The 18,359-nt window shown below is 44.1% G+C and overlaps 2 protein-coding genes and 1 long non-coding RNA gene across 17 annotated transcripts in view; 1 reads left to right on the forward strand and 2 right to left on the reverse strand.

Moving 5' to 3' along the window:
- Window positions 1-5,207: 5,207 nt before the first annotated feature.
- LOC112229893 lies at window positions 5,208-10,381 on the reverse strand. Of its 2 annotated transcripts, XR_006079997.1 has the most exons (4): window positions 9,217-10,381; window positions 7,038-7,948; window positions 6,750-6,835; window positions 5,209-6,345 (listed from the first exon to the last, which is right to left on the reverse strand). It is a non-coding gene; the product is annotated as an uncharacterized LOC112229893 (long non-coding RNA). The 2 variants fall into 2 exon arrangements; XR_002950230.2 differs by having other exon boundaries at window positions 5,208-6,345; window positions 6,750-7,948.
- A 1,571-nt stretch (window positions 10,382-11,952) lies between these two features.
- Window positions 11,953-16,709, reverse strand: LOC112229886 (serine/arginine-rich splicing factor 2). 6 transcript variants are annotated; one of them, XR_006079998.1, is made up of 4 exons: window positions 16,157-16,709; window positions 14,402-14,708; window positions 13,115-13,211; window positions 11,953-12,532 (listed from the first exon to the last, which is right to left on the reverse strand). XR_006079998.1 is itself a non-coding variant. In XM_024396017.2 (3 exons), exons 1-2 carry the CDS (start codon window positions 16,516-16,518, stop codon window positions 14,435-14,437), a joined length of 636 nt encoding a protein of 211 aa, XP_024251785.1. In that variant the 5' UTR covers window positions 16,519-16,708; the 3' UTR covers window positions 11,953-13,211; window positions 14,402-14,434. The 6 variants fall into 6 exon arrangements, 2 of the variants coding, with proteins under 2 accessions (XP_024251785.1, XP_024251784.1); XR_006079999.1 differs by having other exon boundaries at window positions 13,536-14,708; XR_002950226.2 differs by having other exon boundaries at window positions 11,953-13,211; window positions 13,536-14,708.
- Window positions 16,710-17,104: 395 nt separating this feature from the next.
- LOC112229875 (E3 ubiquitin ligase RNF157) overlaps window positions 17,105-18,359 on the forward strand; it is a 35,525-nt gene continuing 34,270 nt past the window's right edge. For 2 of the 9 annotated variants that reach the window (XM_042306284.1, XM_024395993.2), the window contains exon 1: window positions 17,106-17,844. In XM_042306284.1, coding sequence (XP_042162218.1) covers window positions 17,757-17,844 — 88 coding nt within the window. In that variant the 5' untranslated portion in view covers window positions 17,106-17,756. Of the gene's footprint in view, window positions 17,845-18,359 lie in introns of all 9 variants that reach the window. The other 7 variants (XM_024395989.2, XM_024395991.2, XM_042306286.1 and 4 more) reach the window with 6 other exon arrangements.

Consider the following 18,359-nt stretch of genomic DNA (forward strand, 5'->3'; position numbering starts at 1 on the left):
ATCATTTCTAATTCCTTATATTAAGCAAAGCAGACAGCCACATTTTCTAGTTTTTATTTACTTACAGACAGCCAGAGGGCACACTCCAACACTCAGACATAAGTAAGATGCTGGCACTCAATGAACTGTATACTGCCATAACCAAACAGGAAAACTCTCGTCCAGAGGCAGGGCTCCTAGTGGCCGGGGACTTTAATGCAGGGAAACTTAAATCAGTTTTACCTCATTTCTATCAGCATGGTAAATGTGCAACCAGAGGGAGAAAAAAAATCTAGACCACCTTTACTCCACACAAAGAGACGCGTACAAAGCTCTCCCTCGCCCTCCATTTATATCTGACCATAATTCTGTCCTCCTGATTCCTGCTTACAAGCGAAAAGGATCCGCCCCTTTTTTCCAATTTTCGCCTAAAATGACATACCCAAATCTAACTGCCTGCAGGACCTGAAGCAAGGATATGCATATTCTAGATTCCATTTGAAAGGAAACACTTTGAAGTTTGTGGAAATGTGAAATTAATGCAGGAGAATATAACACGTTAGATCTGGTAAAAGATAATACTTAGAAAAAAAACATGATTTTTTTTTGTATATTTTTTGTACCATCATCTTTGAAATGCAAGAGAAAGCCCATAATTATTCACAACACTCTTATTGGCAGACTCAACAGCCTTGGTTTCTCAAATGACTGCCTCGCCTGGTTCACCAACTACTTCTCTGATAGAGTTCAGTATGTCAAATCGGAAGGCCTGTTGTTCGGACCTCTGGCAGTCTCTATGGGGGTGCCACAGGGTTCAATTCTCGGGCCGACTCTCTTCTCTGTATACATCAATGATGTCGCTCTTGCTGCTGGTGATTCTTTGATCTACCTCTACGCAGACGACACCATTCTGTGTACTTCTGGCCCTTCTTTGGACACTGTGTTAACAAACCTCCAGATGAGCTTCAATGCCACACAACTCTCCTTCCGTGGCCTCCAACTGCTCTTAAATGCTAGTAAAACTAAATGCATGCTCTTCAACCAATCGCTGCCCGCACCTGCCTGCCCCTCCAGCATCACTACTCTGGACGGTTCTGACTTAGAATATGTGGACAACTACAAATACCTAGGGGTCTGGTTAGACTGTAAACTCTCCTTCCAGACTCACATTAAACATCTCCAATCCAAAATGAAATCTAGAATTGGCTTCCTATTTCTCAACAAAGCATCCTTCACTCATGCTGCCAAACATACCCTCGTAAAACTGACCATCCTACAAATCCTCGACTTCAGCAATGTAATTTACAAAATAGCCTCCAACACTCTACTCAACAAACTGGATGCAGTCTATCACAGTGCCATCTGTTTTGTCACCAAAGTCCCATATACTACCCACCACTGCGACCTGTTTGCTCTAGTCGGCTGGCCCTCGCTTCATACTCGTCGCCAAACTCACTGGCTCCAGGTCATCTACAAGTCTCTGCTAGGTAAAGCCCCACTTTATGTTAGCTCACTGGTCACCATAGCAGCACCCACCCGTAGCACACGCTGTAGCAGGTATATCTCACTGGTCATCCCCAAAGCCAATTCTTCCTTTGGCTGCCTTTCCTTCCAGTTCTCTGCTGCCAATGACTGGAACGAACTGCAAAAATCACTGAAGCTGGAAACTCTTACCTCCCTTCACTAGCTTTAAGCACCAGCTGTCAGAGCAGCTCACAGATCACTGCACCTGTACACAGCTCATCTGTAAATTAGCCCATCCAATTGACCTCATCCCCATACTGTATTTGTTTATTTATCTTGCTCCTTTGCATCCCAGTATCTGTACTTGCATATACATCTTCTGCACATTCTACCAGTCCAGTGCTTAATTGCTGTATTTTAATTACTTCGCCACCATGGCCTATTTATTGCCTTACCTCTCTTATCCTACCTCATTTGCACATGCTGTATATAGATTTTTCTACTGTATTATTGATTGTATATTTGTTTATTCCATGTTTAACTCTGTGTTGTTGTATGTGTCGAACTGCTTTGCTTTATCTTGGCCAGGCCGCAGTTGCAAATGAGAACTTGTTCTCAACTAGCCTACCTGGTTAAATAAAGGTGTTCTCAACTAGCCTACCTGGTTAAATAAAGGTGTTCTCAACTAGCCTACCTGGTTAAATAAAGGTGAAATAAAATAAAACAAAAAATTCCAGCCCAGGCGCAATTTAGATTTTGGCCACTAGATGGCAGCAGTGTATGCGCACATTTTTAGACTGATCCAATGGACCATTGCATTTCTGTTCAAAATGTTGTATCAAGACTGCCCAAATGTTCCTAATTGGTTTATTAATACATTTTCAAGTTCATAATTGTGCACTCTCCTCAAACAATAGAATGGTATTATTCCATTACAGCTACTGTAAATTGGACAGTGTAGTTAGATTAACACAAATGGAAGTTTTCTGCCAATATCCAATATGTCTATGTCCTGGGAAATGTTCTTGTTACTTACAATCTCATACTACTCGCATTAGCCTACGTTAGCTCAACCGTCCTGCGGGGGACCCCACCGATCCTGTAGAGGTTAAAGCAGGAAGCACCAGTGACTCAGGTTAATAAAAAAAGTGGTCAGATGAAGCAGATGCTAAACTACAGGAGTTTTGCAAGCATAGACTGGAAAATGTTCCCAGGATTCTTCTGATGGCATTGAGTAGTACACCACATCAGTCACTGGCTTTATCAATAAGCGCATTGAGGACTTCGTCCCCACAGTGACAGAATGTACATACCCCAACCAGAAGCCATGGACTACAGGCAACATCCACACTAAGCCAAAGAGTAGAGCTGCTGCTTTCAAGAAGCTTATAAGAAATCCCGCTATGCCCTCCGACGTGTCAGCTCCGATGTGTGTCGATGTGGCAGGGCTTGTAAACTATTACAGACTACAAAGGGAAGCACAGCCGAGAGCTGCCCAGTGACAAGCCTACTAGATGAGCTAAATAACTTTATGCTCGCGTCGAGGAAAGTAACACTGAAACATGCATGAGAGCATCAGCTGTTCCAGATGACTGTGATCACACTCTCCGCAGCCGATGCGAGTGAAGCCTTTAAACAGGTCAACATTCACAAGGCCGCAGGGCCAGACAGGTTACCAGGACGTGTACTCCAAGCATGCGCTGACCAACTGGCAAGTGTCTTCACTGACATTTTCAACCCCTCCCTGTCTGAGTCTGTAATACCAACATGTTTCAAGCAGACCATCATAGTCCCTGTGCCCATGAACACTAAGGTAACTTGCCTAAATGGCTACTGACCCATAGCACTCACGTCTGTAACCAGGAAACGCTTTGAAAGGCTGGCCATGGCTCACATCAACACCATTATGCCAGGAACCCGAGACCCACTCCAATTTGCATACCACACCAACAGATCCACAGATGCTGCAATCTCTATTGCACTCCACACTGCCCTTTCACACCTGGACAAAAGGAACAACAATGTGAGAATGCTATTCATTGACTACAGCTCAGCGTTCAACACCATAGTGCCCTCAAACCTCATCACTAAACCAAGGACCCTGGGACTAAACACCTCCCTCTGCAACTGGATCCTGGACTTCCTGACGGGCCGCCCTCAAGTGGTAAGGGTAGGTAACAACACATCCGCCACACTGATCCTCAACACAGGGGCCCCTCAGGGGTGCGTGCTCAGTCCCCTCCTGTACTCCTTGTTCACTCATGATTGCATGGCCAGGCATGACTCCAACACTATCATTAAGTTGGCTGATGACACAGTAGGCCAGATCACCGACAACGATGAGACAGCCTATAGGGAGGTCAGAGACCTGGCTGTGTTGTGCCAGGATAACAACCTTTCCCTCAACGTGATCAGGACAAAGGAGATGATTGTGGACTTCAGGAAAAGGAGGACCAAGCACGCCCCATTCTCATCGACTGGGCTGTAGTGGAGCAGGTTGAGAGATTCAAGTTCCTTGGCATCCACATCACCAACAAACTAACATGGTCCAAGCACACCAAGACAGTCGTGAAGATGGCACGACAAAACCTATTCCCCCCAGGAGACTGAAAATATTTGACATGGGTTCTCAGATCCTCAAAAGGTTTTACAGCTGCACCATCGAGAGCATCCTGACGGGTTGCATCACTGCCTGGTACGGAAACTACTCTGCCTCCGACCGCAAGGCACTACAGAGGGTAGAGAGTATGGCCCAGTACATCACTGGGGTCAAGCTTCCTGCCATCCAGGACCTCTATACCAGGTGGTGTCAGAGGAAGGCCCTAAAAATTGTCAAAGGCTCCAGCCATCCTAGCCATAGACTGTTCTCTCTGCTACCGCACAACAAGCGGTACCGGAACGCCAAGTCTAGGTCCAAGAGACTTCTGAACAGCTTCTACCCCAAGCCATAAGACTCCTGAACAGATAATCAAATGGCTTCCTAGAATAATTGCCTTGCCACCAACCCTTCTATGCTGCTGCTACTCCCTATTATTATCTGTGCATAGTCACTTTAATAACTCTACCTAGATGTACATATTACCTCAATTACTTCGACACCGGTACCCCCTGTATATAGCCCCATTGTTGGTTAAGGGCTTGTAAGTAAGCATTTCACTGTTGTATTCGGTGCATGTGACAATTTTTTATTTATTTGATAATTTACAAGCGAAGCATGTGTTTAGTGAGTCCGCCAGATCAGAGGTAGTAGGGATGACCAGGGACGTTCTCTTGATAAGAGTGTGAATTAGACAATATTCCTGTCCTGCTAAGGATTCAAAATGTAATGAGACCTTTTGGGTGTCAGGGAAAATGTATGGAATAAAAAGTACATCATTTTCTTTAGGAATGTAGTGAAGTAAAATTTGTCAAAAATATAAATAGTAAAGATACCCCCCAAAAACGACTTAAGTACAAATACTTTGTAAGTACTACTTAAGTACTTTACACCACTAATAAATAAATGCATAGGCATGTGACATGTAAAGACATTTTAGGAGAAACATTTCAAATCCCAAAAGCGTTAGCAATACATTTAATGTGTAAGCTCAATAAAGCCTTACTGTAGATGAGTCTTATTGTCTTTGGAGAAGATGTTGCACAATCCTTCATGGAATGGATGGCTGATGTCATCGCCTTACCTGTTGCTTCTTCAGAAACAGTTTCAATCTTAGTGTAAAAAGCACGCAGTATGAATGCAGTAAGTATGCAACTCTGCACCGCTTTGATTTCTGTCTGTAAACGAAAAGGTCTCTACAAATAAAATCTATTATTGATTATTATTATTATTACAGACATTTAGTCAGATTACATTGCCAGCCACACACTTGCACATACAGGGGAGACGACAAAATCCAGAATTGACACAACGATGACGCCATTACTTGTATCAAATACACAGTGTTTATTGCTTTGAATGGTATATAAAAGTAATAAACAGCAGAAGCCGTGTTGGAGTATCTAATGTACATGTTTGTGTTCGCACCAATGATGTGTTTGTTCAAACAGAGGCGTCTAGAGGGAAAGGGTGCTCCATGGGAAAGGGTGCTCCATGGGAACGGGTGCTCCATGGGAAAGGGTGCTCCATGGGAAAGGGTGCTCCATGGGAAAGGGTGCTCCATGGGAAAGGGTGCTCCATGGGAAAGGGTGCTCCATGGGAAAGGGTGCTCCATGGGAAAGGGTGCTCCATGGGAAAGGGTGCTCCATGGGAAAGGGTGCTCCATGGGAAAGGGTGCTCCATGGGAACGGGTGCTCCATGGGAAAGGGTGCTCCATGGGAACGGGTGCTCCATGGGAAAGGGTGCTCCATGGGAAAGGGTGCTCCATGGGAAAGGGTGCTCCATGGGAAAGGTTGAGGAGAGATAGCAATGGACGAGATAAGGATACGGCCGAGGCAAGGCAGGGAATAGCTGAAAGGAGAAAGATCTGTTCAGATAAGAGTTTGATGTGAGGCTTGCTGAAACTGTTGGCTTTCATGGGTGTGTACGATGTAAGAACCTCATATTTTATCAGACCAATCAAATCAGTCAGGCCCAACTATCCAAAGCCTGATTTGCCATCACCTCAGAATCTTTAGAGAAGAGTATGTGCCTCAAAACAGAGTGGACCTTTGAAACAACACCCCCTTTGAAACCCAGTGGACCATGTGAATGCACCTTAATCTTCATTGTGAGCTTTATGTGGGATTAACATAGAGTAGAGTTTGGGGAAAGTAGAGTTAGACGTAGTACAGTCGACTGTGAGTAGACTAGGGGTTTAGATGGAGTAGAGTCGCTCCTCCACGTCTCCCTCTGACACCTCCCCAAATGTCTCCTGGTTCTCCTTCAGCAGCTGGAAGATGGCTGCCAGCTGCTCCCATTGCACCCTGGGAAAAACACAAAGGTTTACAAATCTGAGTGCCCTCACCTGGCCAAGGAAAAAGATAAAACACATTGGGACAGGCTGGTTCATCAAGTCTAGTCTACATTCATGCACAGATGGTTAACGACAACTGGTTCATGAAAAAAAGTGCAGAACCTAGGTCAGCAAAGCTAGATGATGGTGCAGCCTAGACAGAAAAAGCTATACGGACACGACTTACCTGTAACCTGACATTTCATTTCAGAATTAGTTCAATTTGGTTATGTTTTAGATTTTGGTTATTTGTTTTTCAGGTCAGCAGTATATTTATAGTCTCTCCCAACTCAGCCAAGCGCAGCATGGAGAAACACAAAACAGTGAATATGGTGTGAGTAAAATGGCCACTGAAATCATATGTTCATACTTTACCATGCTTTTATTACAACGCCCGCCCGTCCGTCTGTCTGTCTGTCTGATCGGCTTACAGAGAGGTAAAGTCAGTGGTGAACTCTACCCTGCAGAAATAGAGATCAGGATACAGATGTTACAGACAGACACCAGGCCTGGTGGAGTCTCTGAATACAGATGTTACAGACAGACACCAGGCCTGGGTTTCTGCTGGAGTAAAATTAAGCTGCCCTCCAACACTGATCCAAGGTCTGATTTGTGTTTCTCCCTCAACTCGTTGGGGGGTTTCCTCCTCTTTCTTTCTTTCACCTTGTTTTCGGAGCCTTGGTCAGTCCTAAGTCCCCAGTGGTGCCGTGGATAGAAGTAGCTGCTAAGCAAAATCACCTCACAGAGACAACACTCACTGACACTTGGAGAAAGGGAGAGGGGTTGTAAGGTAGCAGAGGACACTGGACAGGAGAGGGTTATAGTGAGTTGGAAAGACTATTTACAATGGCTGTGTCTGAAATCTGTCGTCTACTACATCTGAAATCTACATACTGTGTACTAATCATACTACATAGTATTTAGAACATACTTTTTTTGTAAAAATGTATGCAGTAAGCAACAAAGATGAACATTCTAAGCTCATTCATACTGAGAAGGCGTCATGTAATGCAAAATGGCGCTTGTTCCACGCCACATTCACTATTTGGATAATTAGCTGTTGTCAAACGCATGTGGGTCTCAAAAGACTATCGTCTTCCTCAACAGTGTGCTGCAAATTCTACGAGATGAAAAGCTGAAATTAGTATGACATCCTGGCCTTAACTACATTTTCTAAATCTCACATCCTATAAAACATATTTTGGCATACCCAAAAAGCCTACTATTTAGAACACAAGTATGGGTATTTGGACATGGCCAGTTACTGCTGGTAAGCAGTGGCACTTAAATAAGGGGAAAGGAGAGGAGACTAGGAGAGGAAGCCACGTCAGAGTATTGAGATGCTGCCCAGTCCAGTACAGACCGCTGTTCCTCCTCCAGCTCCTCATCTTCTCCATCTGGCTGGTCCGCTACATCCTGGGGGCGTATTTCATGGGCGCACAATCTACATCCACTTCTTCCATATCTGCTAAGAGAAAAGACCCCCCCTCAGGGAACTGTAGGTGACCAAAGTATCTTCCTGGAATGTCCACCGGCGCTGAGGCGGGGTTTGAGTTCCAGCACTGTTGGCCAGACTGTCAGAGATGAAGAGAGAGAGGAAGAGAGACAGAGAGAGAGAGAGAAGGAAGGAGAAAGTGAGGTTGAGAAACATTGGACTCAGGGCCGGCTCCAGGCACAAGCAGCATAAGTGGTCTCTAAGGACCCCCGACCTTATGGCTTGGTTTTTGCACTGTGTCAACCATGGGACCTTATATAGACAGGTGTGTGCATTTCCAAATCATGTCCAATCAATGGAATTTACCACAAGTGGACTCCAATCAAGTTGTAGAAACATCTCAAGGATGATCAATGGAAACAGGATGCATCTGAGCTCAATTCCGAGTCTCATAGCAAAGGGTCTGAATACTTCTGCAAATAATGTATCTATTTTTTGTTGTTGCTAAAATAAAATAAAAAATCAGTTTTCGCTTTATGTTTTTTGTTGTGTAGATCGAGGAGGAAAACATTTTTTAAATCCAATTTAGAATAAGGTTGTAACGTAACAAAATGTGGGAAAAGGGAAGGGGGCTGAATACTTTCTGAAGGTGCTGTATGTTGTGCTGCTGCAGTGATTTCATGCCAGTCAAAGCTTGTTATGTAAATCAATTATATAGCTCATGTTTTTGACTTCTCCCTTTATCTGCTGATCTAGCACTCGACTGTCTGTCTGACCAAGTCTCCTCTACTCCTCACTATTTATCTTCTCCCCCCCATTGCTTTACCTCTTTATCCCACTCTCTCTCAGAAGGCTACTGACCTGACTCTCCCCTTGTGTCACCTTGACACTCCCAAAGGCATAGGTCCGCTCCCTTTCTCTTTCCCTCCCTCCAAGGTGCTGACTGACACCTTAGTGTTTCTTCTCAGTGTCTACGGTGATGGTTTAGTCAGTCAGACACAGTGGACTGGACTGCCACCCACCGTGCACTTCAGAAAATCATGATGCAAGTAGCTTGTAGGCTACTAGCAGCATGGGCATGGCTAATTCAATTAGAGGTGCGGCTCTTGTAGCCTATCTGTGTGATCGTGCTTCTACACCTGCATTGCTTTCTGTTTGGGGTTTTAGGCTGGGTTTCTGTATAACACTTCGTGACATCAGCTGATGTAAGAAGGGATTTTTGATTGATCATGTAAATTAGTTGGATGTGCAGCAAATATTTTCACCTTGGTCATGCGCATTACCTGCAATACCTTCGGGACCAAGGTGAGAAACTGTGTATTCTGATACTTCAACAATGTTATAATTAAACATAATAGGATAGGCTACTCATACAGAACATTATATTGCCATAATGCCAGATTTCACCATTTGCACGTGCACGGCAGCTTGGATCCCCTCCTTCCAAACTGTCCTTCTGTCCGCTGCCACCGGATCCGTTATCTTCCCCACGAATCGGCATTCACTGTCCTCCTCCGGTTTGTCCGCAGAGGTTAGCCCTGCTACTGTCCCCTGTTTCTCCGTAAGATTTACCGACGGTCCTGATTTAACTAATCCAGTTTTCACCTCATCGCTCCCTCCTCCCGTGAGTGATCTGCTTTGGATGCTGCAAAGCCAGAGGGCGAGTCAGCAGCAGAGTATCGTTGTTACTGAACAATGAGGTCACCAGAGTAGTAGCAAGAAACGTAAAGAGAATAGGCAATATAAAACTAAATTCCATTGTTGCTGACAGAAAGTGTGTAGAATATTCGAGTCAGCAAAAGATGATCTGCTTATCATATTGTCTTCTATTTTTGTCTGTAGGCTCTACCGCTTAGCCTATACCGGAGAAATACCGTTAAATTAGACTTTCCCCGGTATTCTCACTCATGTGGTAGTCAGTCCCAGCTTGCCTCCCCGCGTCCGGATGGCTTTGTTGCTGTAATATTACCGATAATCGTGTCCACTAGTGTAGCTCGGAGAATGTATGGTGCTTTCAAGTCAACTGGTAACTGGTACAAAACGTGGTCAACGTCAGTGATCTTCTTTGGACGACTGTTCAAAACGATTTTACCCAGTCGGAGCTATTTTTCCCCGAGTTTCCAGTTGTTATGGACGCAATGAAGACGGGATGCATCCGAATTCCCAGTTTTTTTGAACGCGACAAAGGTTTTAGGAAAGAAAAGGTGCTTTGACCACGGTGACACGCGTGGAAAGGAAACGTAATGTCCGTAATCGATGCAGTGCACAGGTCTATGGTCCGTTACAGTGAACCGCCAAAAGCGGTGAGAGGAGCGCACTTCTCAAACGGTCAGTTCTATCCGGTGTCCTTGGGACGTCCCTACACTAAAACCCTCACCTTAGCCTCTACCTTTAAACGTTTTAAATGTCCACTTCAAAGGTTAAGGGACTTCCCAATGATCCCGGATAGCACTGACCCTTCTCAAATCTAACAATCTTCACAGCACAACCATGTCGTTAACAAGCATTGGAGTGGCACACACCCAATGACAAGAGTGTGCAAAGCTGTCAAGGCAACGAACGGGTGGCTACTTTGAAGAATCTCAAATATAAAATATTTTAATTTGTTTATCAATACCCCATAATGCATGATTCCATGTATTATTTCATAGTTTAAGTTCTCACTAGTATTCTACAATGCAGAAAATAGTTTTAAAAAATAAAGAAAATCCCTTGGATGAGAAGGTGTATCAAAACTTTTGACTGGTACTGTACATCTCTTTTCCATTAAATATGTGTTCAAATTTTTAAACTTGTTTTCATTAGGAAGGCATATATTTAAATATAATTTTACTCTGCAAGTCGGTCCAACGCTGTAACCACTAGGCTATCTGCCGCAGATGAAGTGTTATCAAAAGCACTCTTAACTAGGTTACATCATGACGTCAATCTTCAGGTCACAAAGTTGGAGCTCAAGAAAGATTCTGAATTCGGACTGCTCCCCCCTCCCAGTTCCCATGAACGCACTGAAGTCAGAGATTCTCTAAGTTCCCAGTTGTTTTGAACGTGGCAATAAGTGGTTAGCTGATGTTAAATACCTATCCAGGCGTTGTACGATCCGGTAGTCGTCAGCAATGCCTGGGCTGAGGAACGCACCCATGACGTGGTTAGCCGTTACATAAAATACCCAAGGAGGTGCACGTTTTATCTTTTGCCCTAACACCACCCAGCTGAGATCTGTTCGGCGTCAGTAACGTCTGGGCAGCGGAACACGCCCAAATGCTTTAGTAAGCTTGACCCTAGCAGCACCAAAACACAGGGACCGAGTATTGGGTGACCATTACATTGCAAGCTTCTCACTTACACGTTGCCCTTTCAGCATGGCATACTTTTGACTGAGAAAATGGCCTATGGGTATAGAGCAGAGGTATTCAAATTTTACCAAGGTCCGGAACCTGCTCATTTTCTGTTCTACATGATAATTCATTGCACCCACCTAGTGTGCCAGGGTGAAAGCACTGGATTATAAACGAATGGCACTAATTGAGATCCAAATCGGTTAGAGTCAAGGGCTATGCAGTGGTTCTCAAACCTCTCCTCATAAACCCAAGACGTTTCAGGTATGTTGTAGCCCTGAATGAGCTTACCTGGCTCACCTAGTCAAGAGCTTGATAACGAGTTGACAAGTAAAATCGCGTGTGCTAGCGCTGGAATAGCTCAAATACATAGAACGGATGGGAGGTCCCACAGGAAAGGTTTGAGAACCACTCGTATAGACGAAGCACTGTGTCAAGAACTGGCTTGTGCACAGTAAAGGAATGGGTCTCACAGTCTTTTGGGTACATAAGAGGTCTGTAGACTTTGTGTTTAATGGAAGATGAGCAAAAAGGAGAGCCGATGCCGAATATTAAAGCAGACACATACTTGGTAAATATGGCCATCAGCTTCATTCAAGGTGTAGCAATACAATCACTGACTAAATAATATTACAAACATGTTTTTCCATTTTCAGAAGTGTAGAATTGATAAAATTGTAGTATGCTGTAACAACTCATGAGGAATCTAGTTTGAAAATCACTTAATGGGTATCGGCTATCAGTGTGAAGGAGCCATTACCGATGGGCTCAAGGACTGTTAGGGCAGATCTTGTAACAAAACAGTGAATCAAATTAACCACAAATGTTTATTAGCATTCACCTAAAGCAGTTACAAGAAATCTTGCGAGGGTACACAAAATCCACAGATTCATTTGTTAAGCTAGTGGAATGCCCTTCATCAAACCCTCCCCTATCGAGCCTTTTCCATCAACAATGTACAACCAGCTCACAACAGAGGGACTAAACCACAGTTGGAGGGGGGTTTGGGATAGGCTGGTGGAACAAGCTTGATCGAACAAACGTTAAACGCAGCGATCAGGCTGTTTCCACCAGGCTAGGGTTGGGAGAGAGAGAATGGGAAAAAGGAGTGTATCTGTACATCAGGAATGGGAAGAGACCATTTGAGAACAACACAGGGGGAGAGATGGCGTGATCAGATCTACCACCACAGCTGTAATTGACTCTTACAAACCAGAACAAGGCAAACGGCAGCAGTAGCACCAAGACGAGCGCCGGGCGACAACTGCACCGGGCACTCACAGGGTACCGCAACACCCCCCGCCAGCCACTGCACTGCCACCTCACCATCAGCACTGCATCGCACCTTAACAGCTAACCAGCAATACTCAACTGCTACACAACTGCGCCTAATGCACAAAAGATAACAAGAGAGGAGGGTTAGAATTCACAGGAAAGCAAACTTAGAACAGAGAAACGGAAAGAAAAAAATGATCTATTATACATACGTTAGGCAAAAAACAAACACTGCTAGGCAGGTTAACCAATTACATAACACGTGACATTTGATACAATATTGGCTTATTATTGTTCCTTCTCACTTCCCTCTACATGTTACTGCTTTTGCTTAGAAAATAATGGAAAATATTTAGGGGCTATTCACTCTCCCTTTGCTAAAATCAACTCTGCAAAAAAAACTAAAACAAAACACTTAACTCAAAAACCAGAATCTGTCTGTAGAGAATAAAAGACTACTAAATACAGAGAAAAGCTGTAGCTACTTCACCATAAAATGTTTTATTAACAAGATCAAATCAAAATGCAACAAACCAGCACTAACAATAAGACAAAAATCCAGTATTCACCTCACAAAACCTTTAAACGTGTCCTCTACTCTAGTCATGGTAGTTACATCACCTTGGTAATTATATAGTAGAGTCTTTCTAGGCAACTGAAACCAAATAAATCATTTTAGACCAAGTCACAATAACCTTTTGGTCAGTATTCTGTGGGGCATAGAGGGGTGTCCACTGGCAGACTTATGATCTGGTTGGCGTCTGCAGAGAAGAAGTCTCCATCGTATCTCACCTGGAAAGAAAAGACAAGCTGTGTTGGTGGCGGTCAAATGATACGCTGCTAGTTTGAGAACAGTTTGATTGTCTAGTTGTGTCAATCTAAAGTCAAATGTACAGATCGACCATTCCATCGAGGACTTGTCGGTTTGTTTTTAAAATGGCGATTTAACATGTCAATTGTCCATGTTACTGGTACAGAACTGACCCGTTCCCTTGTGGGCAGGAAGCTCTTAACAGCGTCAGTCGTCTTCACACTCCAAGGGCCCCAACCCAAAGCTACCTCTCAATATCACAATTGTTTGCTTATTTTTACTCAGGCATTTATTGGACAACAAACCTTGGGGTCCTCCCTCCTTCACCAGTGAGACCACAGACACAGCGGTACAGCCAGCAGAATTCTGTCTGTGGTCCTGTGAAAGTTCCGTACCTCACCACCACCTCACACCTCACCAACTGACAGCACGGACCACGCGTCGCCATTGACGACCTGCTCCATAGCAACCGCCATCGCACCCACCAACTCAGCAACAGGCAGGTCACATGGGCGGGTCGCGTCACACCACACTAACTGCTCTCACACTGCCATCTCTGCCACACCCCCACCTCTCTGTTTGACAAGAGGACCGCAGCTTGGAGGAGAGAATTCCACATTTAGGTAAACGAATGTTTGATTTTAGCACCCCGCCATGAATATAGCATCTCAAAAATAATAGGCCCATTTTATAAATATTGTAAACAATTTTAGCCTACTTTACTTCTGACCTTCCATGTAGATAAAAATCCTAATGTTGGCTGATGTGTCAGTTTGGTTGGATGTAAAACATTGGTAGACACCCACACACTTGAATAAAAGCATTCAAGTGTACAGATATCCAGATTTATTTCCTGACTTGACTTTTGTACCCTGCAACTGCATGTTACTTGATGTGTGCACTACTTTCTGAACTGGTTCTAAAACCTAGTTTACAATCGTAGTTTCCCCTGCAACAACCCAGGGCCAGGATTCTGCAGTCTTGACTGGTACGCTGCAACGCTGGTGACTAAACAAGACTAAAGTGTCACACTCAATATCAGACTGTCAAGGCTGCAGAACACTGTCCAACTGCATTTGAATCTAAATCTAATCTGTAGTCTCTCCTACACGAACCAAACTATCCTTACATACATGTGATGGTCACACCCCTTCTCCCCTTCCTTGTGTACCGTTTTAATGGCTCCGGGTTGGAGCTGTTGTTACTAAGAGTCGGTTCCGTTGTCCTCGGGGGACTTGGGCCTGCTCTTGGACCGCGACCTGGATTTGGAGCCTCTGTTGGAAGCCGGGCTGCGGGAGCGGGACCTGGAAGCACCACGGGACCTCGATCGAGATGGGGACTTGCTCTTGCGGGGGGTGCGGGACTTGGAACGGGATCTAGAGTAGGAACGAGACCGGGAGCGGCTGTAGTCACGGCCACGGGAGCGGCTCCTGCTCCGGGAACGACTGCGTCTGCGCCGACGGGGGCTGGCCGAACGACTGAGGGGGAAGAGGAGAGACATGGAGAAATCTTTACCCAGAGAAATGAACAGCAACGCGGGTTAAACAAGTCCCTGTCCTTTTTGACTAATTGGAGATTTGCAACACACAAACGCAACTGAAAACATGGTACCTAGCGCTCTACAAAAAGTAAACAAACTACTTCGCCAGACAAAAACACATGCAAATGCTTAACTTGCCAACCAGTTAGCTTAGGTTTAAAGTAGCAGTCCAGTGAAAAAAATTGCAATTTCAAAAAACTCCTACCCAAATAACGTGGACTCATCCTATAGTTTTATTTGTGGCCAACTCAATAAAAAAAAATCTAAAACCCCAACTCAACATTTTATCTCGTTTGAGATGGCAATTTCCCCAGAGGATGATGTCATCCTGAGGATTAGTTTACCAATCAGCGATCTACTTGCATTTATATTTTTAACAGCGGTATATGCCCACACTATTCAGTTGGGGTACACCCACACCACTTCAACACAGGAAAGTTACTGCCCAACTTCAGTTGAAAAGCAGTTCTCAGCTGTTAGCAGCCAATAGCCAGGTAACGGCACACAAGCGGCACACCGTGCTTCTACACCTGCATTTGCTTGCTGTTTGTGGTTTTAGGAAGGGCTTTATAAATACATTTGATTTGACATTTCAGCAAAAAAAAAAAAAAAAAAAACCCAGGTCGAAATGAATTGATTACGAGGTTTAATGCTTAATTAAATAATTTGGTAATGACTCAAATTGCAATCATCCTATTTTAATTTCCAGTAAGAAACTGCTAGCCATTGGCTGCTAACAGCAGAGAACTGGTAGCTAAATAACAAGCACCAACAGGGCCGATCGCCCCCTAGTGGCGAAAGTAAGAACAGCCGAAATTGCAGTCAGGATTTTTTTTTAGATTTTGGAGACTACCGTTACGTAACTCAAAATAAACTTAGCACAGTATGTAAATGATAAGTGCAGCAGATTAAAATGTATAAAAATGCTGGAAGTGAATGCTGTAATTAAACAATTAACTATGCAAAAGAGAAAAACCCGTGTGCATTAAGGAAATAGACACCTGGCTCAAATAAATGACATCTCTAATAACACTGTTGTGTTCAGTGATTTAAGCAAATAAACGCATGGGCCACTAATTTAAGTTTTACGGCACTTAATTACCATTATTTTTTAAGGAAAATTACTTCAAATATTTCATAGAAATGTGGAAACACGACTAAGTTTAAGTGCAATTATATTCTCTGAAAATATCTTATTATAATGATTCATGAAAGATGTTATTCACTAGGGTTAATATTTTAATAAGATAATTCAATCAGAAACATTTGTAATTTTGGGGTATAGAAAAGATGATTTGACTGAACTTGGCCAGTTACGTCATCGTTGCTGTAGTTTTCAACAATTGCTAGTTACGATGTTTTATTCAAACTGAACCAATAACTTACCTCCTGCTCCTGCGACCATAGCCTCCGTGCCTCCTTGGAGGTCCACCGCCGCCTCGGCGCCCGAAGTGAGAGTCTGGTGGACGGCCATAGCGCGCCATCTGGACTCGCAGTTCCCGCCCGTCAAGCAAGGCCCCGTCCATGGCGTCCATCGCGTCTTCAGCGTCGCGGTTATCGTGGAACCGCACGAAAGCGAACCCGCGGCTCTCCTTGGTGTACCGATCGCGGGGGATGTACACGTCTCCCACCCGGCCGTACTTCTCGAAAACTCGTCGTAGTGTCTCAGGAGAAGTTCGGTAGGTGAGATTGTCCACTTTGAGCGAGGTCATACCCTCGACATCGGGCGGGGGCCTTCCGTAGCTCATCTTTGCTCCTCAATATGAAACAGCCAGACGATTACAAATCGAAAACAGACTATTCAGGACTTGTTTTCCGATTAAAATAGTTATTTTTGGTAAAATTCGATGTTGTTTTGCCGATTTCCAGGCCTACCTCAAACACGTTCTCTCAACTCCTTGCACGTGAAATGGCGGCGCCAGAGCTTCCTTGTTCTGTGTGGGCGGGTTCAGAACTCCTCCCGGTGCCCTACAGTGCCCCATAGAGGACTGGAGTAGTACAACAGTTAACGCTCTCTGATCATGTCAAGGTGGAAATAGCAACATTGTTCAAGTGTATTTTACGCCTGCTACATTAGGTTATACAAAAGCATACCGTTTGCACATTATAGGCTGCAACGCTGTAGCTATCTAGCCTACGTGGTATGTTATCAGTTTCTCATATTATTTTATCACTGTTCAGTTCAGATACAAGCCTATACTTGCCAAATTGCCTATCAATAATGATGCGTGTAGCCTAAATTGATTGTCTATTTCTGTCCAAATTCCAAAGACACATTTAATTTTATTTATATAATTACGCAGCTCTGCATGTCGTTGTAACAGTCACTATACATTGCATTATTAAGCCATCATCTGCTGCAGCATTGCAGTGATTCGTTCCCACATTTGGGGAAGGTCACGTTATAGCGAACCGGGAGCTGCCTGCCTGCTGATATTGTACTGCGCAAAACCCATAGTCCGGATTTGTGCCTGACGTCATGGGTAGCCACCATTAGATTCGTTCTTTGACAATTGGAGCACGGAGAGTCCAAGCAAAGATAGCCATCAGCATCCCCGCACGGCCTTACAAACGGGAGAGAACAAACAGAGAAGATGTCGAGTGGACCGTTATACGGCGCTACATAGGGAGATACCTCGTTTTCCTCCTCAAAGCGGCCCCCGAAAAGCGCTGCAGTGGAGAGGAGAATGCGTCGCTAAGTGAAAGGATACATAGCTTTGCTGTTAAAGGGACGCAGTTGTTGCTTTTCTGCCTCTAAACAAACAGTGACAGTCCCACGGGGCTTTGGATAAAGCAGCAATAACAACAACTAATCCCCAGAACGAGCACAACAACTAGGCTACGGCTGCTAACCAAGGACATAAACCAATAATAACAATGGAAACGGCAGCAGGAACTGGTTTAAGTTAAAGACAATAGAGATTTTTGAGAATAGCGAATATTTTCTTGGTATGTACGTTAATTTTAGCTTTTATTTTCTGTGGAAATGGGAGCTTTGACCAGCAGACAAAATGCAGGAGTGGAAGAGGTCGATATACCGTCCAACTCGGTGTACCGCTATCCACCGAAATCTGGTAAGTGGTGCCTGTGCCTCATTGGCGACAGCACACTCATGAATAGGAGCGAACCTAGCCTGGAAACGCCACATTGAATTCTATGTCAGGCATAAATGAGTTTATCAGGATAGTTTCCTGCCATGAGCTGTACAAGCCAGAATGTTGAATATAATTATATTTTAAAGGCCCTTTGCAGTCAAAAACATGATTTTCCCCGTGTTTTATATATATTTCCATAATGAGGTAGGAATAATACTGTGAAATTGTGAACATGATGATATACCTTTTTTTGTGTAAGAGCTGTTTGAAAATACCGCCTGAAATTTCAACCTTTTTTGGTGGGATGGAGTTTTGGCCTTCCATGCTTATAATCACCATGTGTTAAATTCACTAATAGACCAATAAGAAAGAGAGTTCCAAACCTCTCTGCCAATAATATCTCATTTTCAGTTTTCCCCTTGCAGACCACTCCCCAAATTCTTGCTTGAGAAATTGCTCTTGCTAAGAAGCTATTTTTGTTTGTTTTTGACCAT

Source organism: Oncorhynchus tshawytscha, linkage group LG25 (assembly GCF_018296145.1).
Source record: "Oncorhynchus tshawytscha isolate Ot180627B linkage group LG25, Otsh_v2.0, whole genome shotgun sequence".
Taxonomy (NCBI): Eukaryota; Metazoa; Chordata; class Actinopteri; order Salmoniformes; family Salmonidae; genus Oncorhynchus; species Oncorhynchus tshawytscha.

What these genes read in the sequence shown, in the direction of transcription:
- LOC112229886 (XM_024396016.2), bottom strand. Translation starts at nt 16,518, where the DNA reads ATGAGCTACGGAAGGCCCCCGCCCGATGTCGAGGGTATGACCTCGCTC. An exon ending in TATGGTCGCAGGAGCAGGAG is followed by an intron (nt 14,709 to 16,156) that starts GTAAGTTATTGG and finishes CTTCCCCCTCAG; the next exon opens with TCGTTCGGCCAGCCCCCGTC.